General features: G+C 35.2%; 1 protein-coding gene across 6 annotated transcripts in view; it reads left to right on the top strand.

Annotated features, from left to right (window-relative positions):
- Window positions 1-15,623, top strand: part of FKTN (fukutin) — a 71,278-nt gene that overhangs the window by 39,785 nt on the left and 15,870 nt on the right. For all 6 annotated transcript variants that reach the window (XM_001366187.4, XM_016424283.2, XM_016424280.2 and 3 more), the window contains 3 exons: window positions 251-528; window positions 4,298-4,430; window positions 14,439-14,568. In XM_001366187.4, the coding sequence (XP_001366224.1) occupies window positions 251-528; window positions 4,298-4,430; window positions 14,439-14,568 (541 nt within the window). The remainder of the gene's footprint in view (window positions 1-250; window positions 529-4,297; window positions 4,431-14,438; window positions 14,569-15,623) is intronic.

Here is a 15,623-nt window from a genome sequence, read left to right as displayed (position 1 = left end):
GAACCTCTTGGTATGAAACAATGAGAGATCCTTTGAAAACAATTGTATAGTGTAATTGTGGGCAAGACATTTCTCTTGGTTTGAGTTTTATTATCCATAAAGTGAAGATTTGGATTTCGTGATCACTAAGGTTCCTTCTAGTTATTCTTTTGATCCCATGATTCTTTAATATGTTAGTAAATGTTAGTGAAATGTTTATGTTCTTCTTTGGCTTTAACTGAAGTTTTAAAGGAAATATCTTTGGTTTTAGGAGAACTGGTTTCAAATAGCTGAACGAATGGGATTCCAGTGCCTAAAGATTCAGAGCAAAGATCCTCGTCTAGATGGAATAGATTACCTCTCCGGGACTGAAATTCCCTTGCACTATATCCTCAAGCTAGCAACTCATGCCATCCACCTGGTGATCTTCTATGAAAGAAGTGGCAACTACCTCTGGCATGGACAGTTACGACTTAAAGGATACTCAGACAGAAAGTTTGTTCCTTTTCGGAAGTTACAGTATGGACATTATCCAGGAGCTTTTGACAGGTGAGTTAATATGAAGAAATGGAAAATGTTTTATAATTTCCACAGTTGAGTTCTCTGATTTGTGATTTTTCCATGCTCATTCCTCTTTTTTTTGTTCATTTTGGCCATCTTCTTGCTAATATAGTACTTCTTGAAGAGCAGAAGCAGGAAGTAAAACTTGGTTTTCTGTTTTTGACAAGGGTGAGGGGGTGGGGAAGGGGGTATTGCTTATTAGCAATTATTGTAAAGTGAGGAGAGCATAAGATTCAGTGGCTCTGGGAGAGTTTGAATTATATATCATTTTCCCCTCTCCATACTTTGCCTTCCTTCAATTGGCATTAATACTACCCAGTTGTCTTAATCAGCCAATCAGTCTTTCTCGGTTAATAGATGCTTTCCTTTAATTATTTGATTCTTATGTGAATATCTTAGACTAGGAGGCAATCTTTGAAATAGAAAGAATACTTGTACTAGACATCAGGTTTTGGTTGCTCTTCTGTGACTACCTTTGTGACTTGAGCAGGTCATTTCATATCTTTGGGCTTCAGTATTCCCAACATAAATATAAAATGAAGGGTTAGACAAAATTGTTTTGGTGTTCTCCTAGCTCTAAAAGCTTTTGTATCTTCCATACTTTAAGGGGACAAACTAGATGGAACTTTTTCATTTACTAGTATCTTGACATCCTATCTCAGATAGTATAAATATAACTTAGGAGCTTTCTACTTTAACCTGGACAGTAGGAATTGTGGCTAAAGAGTTAAAGGCTTAGTGTAAGCTTCATAAAAAATTATAGAGCAGGAAATGTATCTTTTTTGCTTTATTAATGTACAAATTTGAAAATGTAAGGGAGGGATGCAGTCATCATTTAGATATGAATAGTAATTTCCTTTGAGAAATAATTATTCTTATAAGATTTTAAAATTTTGTATAAAATGCTATAGTTGATGGTATGACTTAGCAACTTTTAGCTAAGTTGGCTGCTTAAATAGAGGGAAAACAGATCAATTCCTCTATGTTATTATATGCTGAATTACATAATCCAGCAAAACCCTAAGAACTGTACCCCACCAAATTATGATCAAGAAATCCAATGAGAAATTACAGTGACTTGTTATACCTCTTAATGTCACACAAAGTTAGCTAAGTTTATAAGTGATAGGAAGGGGAGGTGCCAGGAAAGCCAGCACCAGTTTAGTTGAACAAGCCAACGGTTTCCTACAGTGACCAGATAATGGGCCTAAAATTTGTATAGCTGGTATCCGGAAGGAGCAAGAACAAAGAAAACCCCAGTGTGATCAGAAATTCCTAGTGAATACCTTAGAAACAGCAGGGAGTAGTAGTCTGTATCTCAGTGGCATTCAAAGTCCCTAGCACTCTGTGATAAGAATCCATAGTCTTTGAAGATATAAAACAATATTTAAAAAAGAAGATATAATACCCATACTTTCTTTGGGTTTAGCATCAAAAGTTAAATCCCTTCTCTTGTGTTGACAAATCTTTTCCCTTTTACAGATTCAGTTATGCTAAAATCTGCTTCAAATACTGAGGGGCCTAGATAGGAAACTGAAAACAAACATTCCTCTTCTACCTTATTTTTTACATTTGACAAAATTCTGACAATAGAATTTCTTGTTTTTGGCAATATTCTAGTATCAAACTTTGAGGCATGACAAGATTCAAAGAGAAGGGTTGTTCTTATAAAAGAAAAAGGATGGTTTGCTTATGTTTTATTTAGTCAATTTAGAACATTATTCCTTGGTTACAAGAATCATATTCTTTCCCTCCCTCCCCTAGCCCAACCCTTCCCGTAGCCAACACACAATTCCACTGGATAGTACTTGTGTTCTTCATCAGAACCTATTTCCATGTTGTTGATGTTTGGACTAAGATGATCATTTAGAGTCTACATTCCCAATCATATCCCCCTCGACCCATATACTCAAGCAATTGTTTTTCTTTGGTGTTTTTACTCCCACAGTTTTTCCTTTGGATGTGGATAGTGTTCTTTCTCATAGATCCCTTTGGGTTGTTCAGGATCACTGCATTGCCACTAATGGAGGAGTCCATTACATTCTATTGTACCACAGTGTATCAGTCTCTGTGTACAATGTTCTCCTGGTTCTGCTCCTTTTGCTCTGCATCACTTCCTGGAGGTTGTTCCAGTCTCCATGGAATTCCTCCACTTGATTATTCCTTTTAGCACAATAGTATTCCATCACCAACATATACCACAATTTGTTCAGCCATTCCCCAATTGAAGGGCATCCCCTCGTTTTCCAATTTTTTGCCACCACAAAGAGCACAGCTATGAATATTCTTGTATAAGTCTTTTTTCCTTATTATCTCTTTGGGGTACAAACCCAGAAGTGCTATGGCTGGATCAAAGGGCAGGCAGTCTTTTAGCGCCCTTTGGGTGTAGTTCCAAATTGCCCTTATGTTAACCTTTTAAGTTAGAGTCCAAGTTGAATATTTAACTCAGAAAGAGACATTGCCTAAACCAATACACTTTTTTTTGTTGCATGTAGATGCAATTCTTTCCTAACCTTAGTCAGGTATTAAAATGACCTATTTTGTGGAAATATTTTGGAAGTTTGACTAAAATAATCATAGATTATTTCATTTTTTAAAATAAATTTTATTTTCTCAATTGCATGTAATAATAATTTTTCACGTGTTTTCCAAAATTATAAGATCAACATGTATTATTTTAGATAGACAAGTAATAGCCATTATTCTGAACATCCTATCCCTTGTGCTAGTCTCTACCTCAACTCCTTACTTCTTAGAGGTAGTCCATAAGGATATAATCAAAAATAGGAAACATCTAGTTCTAGGAGAACATTGCTTTGAAAAGCCTTTATACTAAAGCTAATTCATCCATTCAACAATTATTATTAAGTGCCTAATATGCAAAAAGTGTAGCTAGATAGATATTTGTAAAACAAAGATGTTGGATTATATAGTCTCTAATTTTTTTTCTCTAAATCTTTTCATTTAGTCACTAATCAATAGTTAAGAGTCAGTAAGCATTTATTAAATGCCTGCTAAATCTTAGACCTTGTCTTAGATGCTAGGAATCAAATGAGATCCCTGCCCTCCAGAAGTTTACAATCAAGTGTATAGTGGTTTCTGATTGTCTTCAGTTAATTGACATGCATTCATTGAGCTCCTGCTAAGTGTAGAGTTCTGTATTGAGCACTCAGTTTGTGCTAAGTAAGCAAAACCTCAGTTTTATAGCTTGGCTATGAGGGAAAATGGAATTTTGTAAGCCTTCAGATAGAAGCTCTCTGAAAGGGCAGAAAAATTTGTTCCTCCATCTTACTTTTAGTTTGATGACTCTATGTGAATCTCTCAGAGACAGGAATAGAATTCATTACCCTGATGTTCAGTCCAGGACAGTGCTCAGGCTACCTCTCTTCCTCATGTCCTTAATTCTAAGTTTCCAGAGCTAAAGACACTCTAAACAGCTTTCACTCAAAGTAAATTGATTGCTTCGTGTTTGTTAGCAATCTGCTTCCCTCCTACTGAAACCTATGAGAATGTTTATGAGTACATGTAAAAAGCATTTAAAAATTTGTTCATACAAAATTTATAAATCACTTATTTGCAGTAAAATTGTATAGATCTTGCTGGAGTTATTAATTTGTAACTAAATCAACTGGTGAAAACATTCTTAAAATTTGCCATTTTTGCTAGTGTTTTATATATTAGAAGAGGCTGTGGTTTAATTGATATGGGTGCAATGTTCTGGGTCAGAATCCTATCTTAAATTTTGTTTTCTCTTCAGGCCAGAGTTACTACAAGTTTCTGTTGATGGACTAGAAGTACAGATTCCCAAGGACCTTAACTACTTTCTAGAGGAAGTGCCACACTCTAGGTTTATTGAATGTAGGTTCAAAGAAGCTCGAGCTTTCTTTCAGGTTAGTGATACTCAGGAAGCATAACTTTTAAAATTAAAAGATTTCTAATTTTAATATTAAATAAAATATAGAAATTAATGACAAAAAATAAAATTGTCAGTAAGATTGTTGATTCATAAATAGTTGCTTTGGGATATTTTGTCTTAATGAGAAACTGGTTTAACCTTGAGAATGTAATTCTTTGCAAATGGATCATTTGATGCTTTTGAGGCCCTTTCTTTTGGGCAGTGGAGAGAAGTTCATTAATTTAATATCTCAAAACCACTTACTCTTTTCTGTGTATTTCTCACATTTGAGGCAAATTTGTAGAATATAATAGCTAAAAAGAACCTTAAGAATTAGTTCAAGTTCCTCTTTCAAGGACGACTAGTCCATTAATAGTATATGTGTAATGTAGTATTTCTTAGTTTTAAAAGTGTCAAAGAATGAAGATTCCATTTTGGATTTTACACCATGCAGTATTATAGTACCTTATGAAGAAAATCTCCCTAGAGTGATGGTTTTGAAGATTAATTTTTAATTTTTATATTTTTAAAAAATAAATACAACATGAAAAGAGAGTTTTTGAGCTTTATTCTTCACTAGTGTGAAGGGCATTTACATTGAACTCAATGGAATGACACAGAATAGAAGGACTATACACATATGCTTCCTTAATTTTACATGACCTTCTGACTGGGAGGGGTGAGTAATATTTAGAAGCAGGATTTATTCAGAAACCAGGATGAAGATTAGTACCATATGACTCTTTTTGCTTTAGTTTCTCCATAGGTGTAACAGGGACACTATGTTTGTAAAGCTGTCAGTGATTTTCAAATGAATGCTGCTTGTTGTGGCTTATATGCTACAAGATTTTAATTCCAATCTGATTTTTTTTTAATCACCCAACACTCTTGACTTTTTCCATACTCCATTAGTGAGTGTAGTTTAGAGAATGTTAGCTGGTTTTAATGGTAGTTGAAGCAAAATATTTGAATTGACATGTTCTCCTTTTGGAGCTATCTTTGAGTTTTGCATAAGCAAGTAAAACCAGATAAAATTGCAGGAAAAAAAATGACATTTAAAATCCAAATTACTTGGGGATCATTAGCCACTTTTCAAATGCCATGCCATATAACAAAGAATATACTTTATATAAGGCTTTAAAAGTTTTTTGAGTGTTTTTTTTTCCTCTTTTTCTCAAATACTACATGCATTTAGGGGTAAGGTTGACTTCTTAAGATATACTTTTCTTCTTCATAGTGTAAATAAAAACAATTGGAATTGGAAAGAGGTAGCTATAATTTTGGCATTCTGTTGACTTTCTTCATTTAAATTAAAATATATTTATTGATACCTTGTTTTTATATCATTTTCCTTTCAAAACATATAACCTTCCCCCTCTCCAGAGAGCCATCCCTTGTAATAATAAATAAAAAAGAAAGGAGAAAAAAGTTCCGCAAAATTACCAACCTATCAACTATATTTGAGAGTATATGTGTAATATAATATATGCAATGTTCTATATCTATAGTTCTCTGCATCAGCAAATAAGGGAGATAGATGCATATTCTTGAATCTGATCCTCAGTGACAAGCTTGTGGCCATTATAGTTATATACAATGTTCAATTTCGACTTTTTTTGTTCTTTTCGTTTTTCAGGTGACTTTTAAAATAATATTTTTGGAAAAAATTGTCACTGAGCATAAACACTTTACCCACATACTTTCAGAAATTTTATCTTAAAACGAGGCAGCTGTAAGTATATGAAAGTCTTTCTGTCCAGTCCTATCCAGTTGGCAACATGGCTTCTTAGTTGATAATTCTGTGTCATTTCCACTTGATTTTCTCGAAAGTTCCACAAATATTCAGTATTCTGCAGGTATAGTCTTCTTATTACTTATATTTTAACCAAGTTTATGTATTTTCCTTACAGTACTCATATTTATTAATACCGTAGCACCTAATGACAGAGAAAACATGCAATCATAATTAGCCATATTTTCTATTTCTGTTGAAATACTGTTTTGGCCATGATCTTTAACAGCTAGCTGTTTGGGCCAGTACTAATTGATGGGCATAAAAGAAAGTATTTGCTGAAATAGTCCTAGTAAAAGCATCCTATCCATAGGGAATAGGTTTAGTTGTTCTATAACTATCATGTATCTACTACATGTAAAGTACTATATATGTAATTATTGTGGCAAATATAAAGCTAGTATGGCAATCTTAATCTTAATCTTAAGCAATTTACCATCTAGTAAGGAAAGTGAGAAAAGTACAGGAGTAATTAAAATTCAAGGTAGAATGTGTGGTACAAAGTAATATGAGAGTTTGATCATGGAAAATATCACACCTATTTAGGATCCCAGAATTATAGACAGAGCTGAAAAGGACCTTTGAGGCCATCTATTATAACCTTGATGCAACAAGCTACAGTAAGAAAGAGAGAGGAAAAACAATGTTATGTGGCAACCAGATGACTCAATGAATAGAGAACAATGCATGGAGTCGAGAAGTCTTGGGTTCAAATTTGACCTCAGACATTTCTTAGCTGTGTGACCCTGGGCAAATCATTTAACCCCAATTGTCTAGCCTTTACTGCTTTTCTGCTCTGGACCTAATAATTTGCATTAATGCTAAGACAGAAGGTAAGGTTTAAAAATTTAAAGGCAATGTAAGAGGTTTGCTCATGAAACTAGTTTATTTACAACAGTTAATTCCAGTTCCATTTGAAGATGGGTTTTTTAAAAAATCCTGCTTTCTCATAGATCTCAGTGCATTATTCATAATGTAGTTCATCTATAGCATTCCATCTTTTTTGTTTGTTTGTTTATTTTGATATTGGACTCTTCTTTCCATTCTGTACCTGACAAATGTATGCCACTTGTAAAGGTACAGTCTGAGTCTTTCTGCCACATGCTGTGACTTCTTTAAATTTTTCATCCAGTTTAAAAGAAAATTATATCTATGGTCTGAGATATGGAAGTATCTAGTTTGGCCATATAAGCCATTTTCCTCATGATTATTTCCTCTTCTTTCTTGTGTTCCTTAAGCCCTTTACTTTCAATCAGACACCATATGCTTAGAAGTTATTGGAGAGTGCCCATGGTAAATTAGTGGGAGAATAGAGGGGACACAAAACACAAGACATTTTGGGGACACACAACACAGACACACAGGGAAAGCCATCCATGTAACCATACTATTTGGTGTAAGCTTGAAGTGCTAGAAAGATTTTAACTGACTTTCTCTCCCCCCCCCCCACACCACCCCCCCTTTCTTATAGCACAATGAGTTCCATTGCCAGGAGCTCCAGTTTTGAAACGCCAACTCATCTTCTCCCTATTTCTTAATGTTGTTTTTTTTTTCTAGACAGTCAGAGAGAGAGAGAAAATAATGTCTTTCTGCTTTCACACCTCAGTAGTTGTGCCTCATTGTGTTAACAGTATTCTTCCTTTTATGATCTTCTATTTTACTTTATGAAAAACAATGTATAACCTTATGTTTTTTAATATATCTGGGAAAACTTGGCCCACTCACAAGGGCAAGAATAGCTGCTTTTAGTTAGATGCTTTTCTCAGGATCAAGTGTTAGGAGAAACTAAAGATCTATAGCCCACATCTCAGCATACTTGTGTTTAGCACTTTCTATATCCTTTTCCTACAATTCTTCCTTCCTGTCCTATTATTGAATGCCTGTTTATTAAAAAGATTATCCAGTAATTAATCACATTTTCAGGTTTTTCTACCTGAAGCTGAAGTAGATGCCACTATGGTCTTTTTTCTTTTCTTTTCTTTTTTTTTAAAATCCATTGCACAAAGTTCTGCTTAAGTTGCTTATGATCAGAAAAATGCTATTTAACTTTATGCCATTGTAGGATCATCTTCAAATCTTGACACCTTGTAGACCCTACCCTGAAGATGATTTTGAAATTGGTTTCTTATGTCTTGGATAGAAATTCTTTGACCCAATTTTTTGATCTTGGGAGAGGTCTAGTACCTGCTTTCCCACCCAGGTGGGGATAATGCTGCCAGCACCTTGGGCCAGATGGTTAGGGCTGTTACAGGGAGCTTAAAGGGCCCTTTAGCTTCAGGTTGCTACGGTCTTCATCTTACCCTAAATGGCTTAATCCCAATGTTCAACTTTCCAGAGCTTCCCCGAACCACTGGCACAGTTTGACCACATGATGATCAATGACACCACACTTTTGAAGCACAGGAGATGATGGCTACTAACTGTGGAACCCTTGCTGTTACCAGCTTATGACTAGCTGTAAGGCTCGGGACTTTTCTGCCCATTATCTGCATTCCCTATTTCTCTTGGCTCTGAACCCTCCCCTTCTTTTGGTTTTCAAGATAGTAATTGGTCAAATGTTCATTATGATTGGTAGGCCATTTGGAGACAAGTGCCCTGTCAACTGATCCTGAAGCCTCATCTAAATCTTTCTGGAAAATTTTCATTAACATTATCTCTTCATAGCCCCAAATTGCTCTGAACTGATTGACAGTGATCTATTTCCCGGCTATATACCTAATATTACTTTAGCAAGGTAGCTTCAAATTGTGAAAGATTTGACTATAAGATACTGTTAGGAAGCAGAGAGCTTCCTTTCTTGGCTAGAGAAAATACCAGAACTGGGGTACCGCCACCCCCAAATTATTAAGACTATAAGTTACCCTAACTGGGTCCCTTCTGGAAGTCTGAGGCTGGATCTTAAAAGCCAGCTTTCACTAATCTAAGAAGGCCAGGAGACACATTCATGCCCCTGGAGCACAGGCAGAGAAATGCTGCCTAGCCAGGGATACTAACAACACTTTCACAGTCACTACATGTGTTGTGCTATATACCACTTTCTAAACCTTAGATAGAACTCCTCTCAGACCCTTTAGGGTTATGAGGCAGTGAGGAAAGGAGAGAAGCAAAGAAGAAGTTACTGTCAGGGCTTTCCATCCTCTTCCACAATCGATGTGCCTGTGCAGCTGTGCCTGAAAGTACTCAACTGTCACAGACCTTGAGTGCCCACCCTCAAGAGCTTGCTACTAGGACTTTCAACATGAACATACAGTACAAGATGACACAAAAACAGGAACAACTATCCAAAGCCTCACACAGATATCACTCTAGTCTTTCTTGCTTTTCTCCTAGTACAATAAGCAATAAAATAATAATGACAATTATGATAATTATCTACATAATTCTTATTATATACCGGACTTAGGGCTTTATGATTTTTATCTCATTTGATCTTCAAACAACCCTGGGATGTAAGTGCTATTATTATCCCCATTTTACAGATAAGGAAAGAGGGTGAAGTGACTTGCCCAGGGTGACATAGCTAGTAAGTGTCTGAGACTGGATTTGTTTGAGGGTCTTTCTGACTCCAGACGTGGCGCTCTATCCACTGTAATATCTAGGTATCAGAAAGACTCCATTTTGAAACTGTCTCAGAAGCCTGGATTCTGTCTGGTTTTATAAGCTGCCTCTACATAATCTCAGAGTGGGACAGAGACCAAAGCATTCCTTCAGTGACTTGGCCATCACAGTATTGCATTCTTTGTGTTGTTCAATTTCCCTGCTACCCTGACTATTGTGGGTTTAAGGAGTTTTGATTTAAATTTGGTAGTCAATAGGGAACCATGGAAGGCTTTTAAACAGAGGGATGATTGAAATGGACATCTATAGTGCTATTTAGATAAGTAAAGTAAATGTAAGTGGATGGATATTTTTAAAAATTAACTTGAGAAGAATTAATGTATACTAATGTTTAACCTTTTCAATACAAATCTTTGTTGGTGACAGACATTCATCTTTGGAGTGGAGGAGGAAAGTATATATTTTGAAACTGGAGAAACTTAAATTGCTTTCACTACTAGGTGAAAAGCAGGAGTAGAAATTGAATATAAAACATTAGTTCTTTCTGCTGTTTGATCTAGTAAAATACTATTTCAAACCCCAATTCATTAAAGAACTATTAAAAGTCTTTTCCCTTTGGGGAACAGGAATAAATAATAGGATAGAGTTTCACAGTGGTGAGCAAGGATATCCTTTTGGGAATAACATACTCATCCAGATCAAGTGACATCTGTAGAACATTTATTTAGAGGACTATTTTATTACTTACCATCCAGTTGTCTAGGCTCATTACATTCACAAATATATTATGGCAAGGCAGTACAATATGTAAAGTGTACTATCACATGGAATATTCATGAAGATAATGTCATGTGTTTGAATTCCACTATATTTGCAACCTTCATTTTATTCATATTTTAATGAAAAGCACTCAGGAAGCATCTGAGGAAAGGAAATGAATGATAGATGAGAAGAGATCTTATTGTATCATAGCTGGATACAGTTGACTTGGCTTTGCCTCATTTTTTTTTAAAGCAAAATCAATACGCAGAATAGTATTGCTGCCTGAGGAGTCTGTTCTTGACAAAATCAGGTAGAGCTTTGCATTCACTCATGCTGCATCATATCATTCAAAGTTCTCCAAATACATGAATATAGGCCTGTGACTTACATTTCCCTTTCTCTCTTGTTTAGTGTATTGGTATTTCTTCAGGATGCAGTAATGTTCCATATATCCTTACCATATTTTGACTTGTTCTCTTTTCTGTGTCATTGCTACCTTAAAGCTTTGATTGTAATTACCTAAGGCTAGTTATTTAATTTAAAAATTCATATAGTACTTTGAAAACTTGATGGCATGAAGCAAATTCGAGTAACATTGCTGAATATCTTACTTAGTATAAATAAAATAAAATAAAATGGGGTAGGAGAATTGGTGAGATGTGAGCCATTAGTAACTTTTCTTGCTATTATACAATTACCTTTTTTTGCACGTAGTCATTTTGGTAGACCATCAATAATAATAGGTGAACTTATTGGATATTTATTAGGAGAAGTATGTTCATAATTACAACATTGTCAATCACATGTATGTATATCTGATATTGAATCCATAGTTTATCAAATATGGAGGTAATAAAAAGTTATATTTATGTCCTTATTAGAGTTATATTTATGTCCTAGATCATGTCTAATTAGTTTTATTCATATTCTTTAACTTGATAATTAGCTTGGTTAAGAAGCTGCCCTGGTATAAAGAACTACATCAGAGTCAGAAAGTCCTGGATTTGAGCCCACTTTTGACACATTCTGACTGTGTGACACCAAGTATGGTCATTCAACCTCTCAGTTCCCCAGAGAGCTTATGAAGTCTAATTTGCAGAACAGTTACCAGTTCTCATTGATAGGGGGGATTTCCTCCCTGGGAGTACACCATGCTAATGAAATCACCAGTATAGTACAAAAAAGTATTCATTTAGATTTATAACCTGCTTAATTTCAGTGTAGTATTTTTATATTGAGGTATCTAAGAGTTTATATTCTAATGGAAAGTGCTCCTATTGAAAGTGAGGGGGCAGTGAGTTCACTGAAGGGCCAGGAGGTTGGATAACTAGCTGTCAGTCATGTTGACCCAGGGATTCCTACTTCAGAAAGTGGCTAGGAGAGATGACTTCTGAGGTCTTGTTCAATTCAACAGATATTTATTAAAGACTGCAAGATACTGGGCTGTGTATACAAAGACAAAAAAGAAACCTGTATGTACACTGATAAGTAAGTTTAAGGTAACTTCATAATTAATAACTTGGGGTGAGAGGAGAAGGGTAAGAAAAAAGATTCACAGAGGAGGTAGCACCTTAATTGAGCCTTGAAGGAATAAAAGTATTTTGAAAGGCAGAGCTGAAGCAGTGCATTTCCAGGTATAAGGAATGGTCCTGCCAAACCAGCCTTTCTCATGTGCCTTTGCACTGGCTGACCCCCACTCCTGGCATACACTCCCTCCTTACTTCGACTTCATAGACTTCCATTCTTCTTTCTAGATGAAGTTCAGGTACCACCTTCTATACAAAATCTTCCCTGCTTTCTCCCCATCCCAATCCCTACTTTCCCAATTGCTATGCTAGTATCCTCCCTAACTGTCTAGTATTTAACCACCTTGTATTTATTCTTTATTTAATATATACTTCTTTATGTACATGTTGACTCCCCTACTTAGATGTAAACTCCTTGAGAATAGGAATTATTTTATTTTTTATATTTATGTCCCCAGTACCTAGCATTGGTGGTGCTTAATAAGTGACTGTTGATTGATTGATGTCTTATCCAAATGAATGCCAGTGGTAGGAAATGAAAGGCTGAGTTTGTTTGGAATGTTAACTCTAAGACTGAATGACTTTTAGTAGGAGTTCTAGGTTTTTTACCTTTTTGGTCCAAATTCCTCTGGCCAAAAGTGAAATGATCTTAAAGAGATGTTACCAGGCTTGGCCTTTATCCAAGATGGCCTTATTTGATTTAAGGAGTAAATAAGCCTTAATTGAAATGTAAGTATTGTAAGAATTGAATTACGATTTCTACCCAGATATATATTTTGTAAAATTTATTAGAAAGGGTAGACAATCATTCCTCTAAGTAACCTGACCATGAGGTGCCTCGCCTGCAAGTCTCTTCCTCTTTCCCCTTTTTACCTGCCTGCTTTCTTCCCACTTCTTCCTTTTTTGTTCTCTTCTCTACCTCTTCCAAGCCTCAAGCCCAAAGCCTTGACTTTTATTGACATACAGCACGTACACAGATGCAAACCTGGCGTAACTGTGTTATGTGAGGAATGTTGACAGACAGGTCATGCTACTCAGGAGGGGGAGGGAATGAACTTCATTGACACAGTACCAGAAATTTACAGAGCAGCAGCTCTAAGAACAAGAATTTCAGGAACTATTTAAAGTAAAAGGTATTTCTAGAAGTGAGGTTGGGTCAGGTTTGGGGATGGGTCAGTGGGCGGAGGAATATTGATAATTGTGATAATACTATAAGCTTATATAGCATTTGTAAATATGCTGTGTTGGTGATTTCTTCGAGTAGCTCGCTGTAGCATGTAAGCAGGAAACTGGAATGCAAAAATGTTTAAGTGACTTATTTTGAGTTGCTCAGCTAGTTCACAGCAAAGCCACAGTTAGAAAATGAATTCCTGACACCCAACTTCAGTTTATTTCAATTAAATTGACCACCATGCTAACACTATACAAGGAATGACAGAAGAGTTTCCCTAATTCCGGTTGAATGTTCCAGGGCTATGTATACTCCTGGGGAAGTGCTTTGGAGACAGAAGCGTCTTAGTATGGGAAGTATATATTCTATGGATTTGTCCTTTGAAATTAGACTGATTAAATATGACATTTTCTTTTTAATTATAAAATAAAGAAAAACACAAATTAGGTTATATTCTTTCTTTAAAAAAAAATATTCCCAGATATCTCAGCTGCTCCCTCCCCACCCTATACCATAGAAGGTATAATTTGACAAAAAGATATGTATATATAGATCCTGTATTTTGTGTGTCTGTTTTTCAATTTATTCTCAAGAGGTTGACACTCACAAGTTATTCTTTAAATATTAGCCCTATAGCTGCTTATTACATTCTCTTGCTTCTTATTTCACTCTTAATTACTTCATATAGATTTTTCCAAGATTTAAAAAATTAATTGTTTATTGTTTCTTAAAATACATTAGTATTCCATCACAATCATATACCACAATTTGTCTAGATATTACTCAATTGATGGACATTTCCTCAAATTCCAGTTCTCTGCCACAACAAGGAGAATTGCTATAAATATCTTGGAACATATAGGTTCTTTTCCTTTTTCCCCAAACTCTTCAGGAAACAGACAATGGTATTGCTTGGTCTAAGATTATACACATTTGGTCATAATTCTAAATTGCTTTCCAAAATGGTTGGATCAGTTCGCGATTCCACCAACAGTGTATTAGTGATATTCCCTCTCCAGCATTTGTTATTTTGCCCTTTTATCATTTTAGCTAATTTGATAGGACTGAGATGGTATCTCAGAATTGTTTTGATTTGCATTCCTCTAATCAGTATTAATTTAGAGCATTTTTTCATTGTGATTTTCTTTCTTAACTAAATATGAAGGTAATAGTTAAATATTTATTAATCTGCAGAAGTACCATGATGACATCACCGTGGAGGCAATGCTCTTTCGGAAGAATGCAAAAATATTGTTACACCTGGCAGCTGCTACATTAAAAGATTTGGGAGTCCGATTTTGGCTCAGCAGTGGAACCTGTCTTGGTAAAATCTTTGGGCTGTTTACATGGCTCTTTTCTGTCAAAAGCCTCCTGCTTAAATTGCTGGTATATCAAATGTGTATATTTTCAACCTGCAATCCTAGAGATGGCTTTTTGAGAGTAATTTTAGTAGAGTTCAAGGATATTAGAAGTATTCAATTTCTAAGCATCAAAGAAAAGAGAAAGAATTTGTTCATTACCATGGAATAAATATTTCCCCTTGGTTTTTTTCCAAGACATTATTATGTTTATAGGAAAAGTATAGGTAGTTTGGAGACTTCTACTTAGCATTTTATTATTTCTTCCTTAACTTATAGTCATTAAAATTTTTCCTCACTCATTTAAATTATTTGCAACTCAGGTTTTAGTATAAAAGGAAGGATATTTATAATGAAGACAGAGGGATGGACAAAGGATCCTCCTCATCAACTCATAGCACTGCATTAAAGTGTCACAGTATTGTCTGAGTTGTATAGAAGGGTCTTATTTCAGGGTAAAATGGGCATGATAGGAGAAGAAAAGTATACTGGAGGAAAAGCAGTTAAATCCTGGTTTTTAAAAGTAGTACCTGAAAACCCAGTGTAATTGCACATCGGCTACAGGAAAGGGTGGGGGGGAGGGGAGGGAGGGAAAGAAATATGATTCTTGTAACCAAGGAATAATGTTCTAAATTGACTAAATAAAATTAAAAAAAAAGAAAAGAAAAGTAATACCTGCCTTTCTTACTATTGATAAAGAAGATTATTTTATATAGTTTGATTTGAATTTTAGTGAATTTTCATCAGAGACCATTTTGTTTTAAACTTAGATTAGAATTAAATATATCTAACAACCAAAAATCAGTGAACCACCAGACAAGGTAGAGATTAAATCATTCAATAATTGTGTAAGCAAAATAGCTTCAGGGATCCTTTTATGGTCAAAATGTCTCATGAATCTATGAAAATCCCACATCCTGGGAAAAAGAACTGGAATTTGAAAACTCATTATCTATGACTTATAGTTACTCTCATGCCCAGCCTGAGGAATTTTTTAGATATCTAGGGAAGTTTGTGGGAT

Source organism: Monodelphis domestica, chromosome 7 (genome assembly GCF_027887165.1).
Source record: "Monodelphis domestica isolate mMonDom1 chromosome 7, mMonDom1.pri, whole genome shotgun sequence".
NCBI lineage: Eukaryota > Metazoa > Chordata > Mammalia > Didelphimorphia > Didelphidae > Monodelphis > Monodelphis domestica.
The sequence above is the reverse complement of the archived record's forward strand: the minus strand, read 5'-3'. Positions and strand labels throughout refer to the sequence as shown.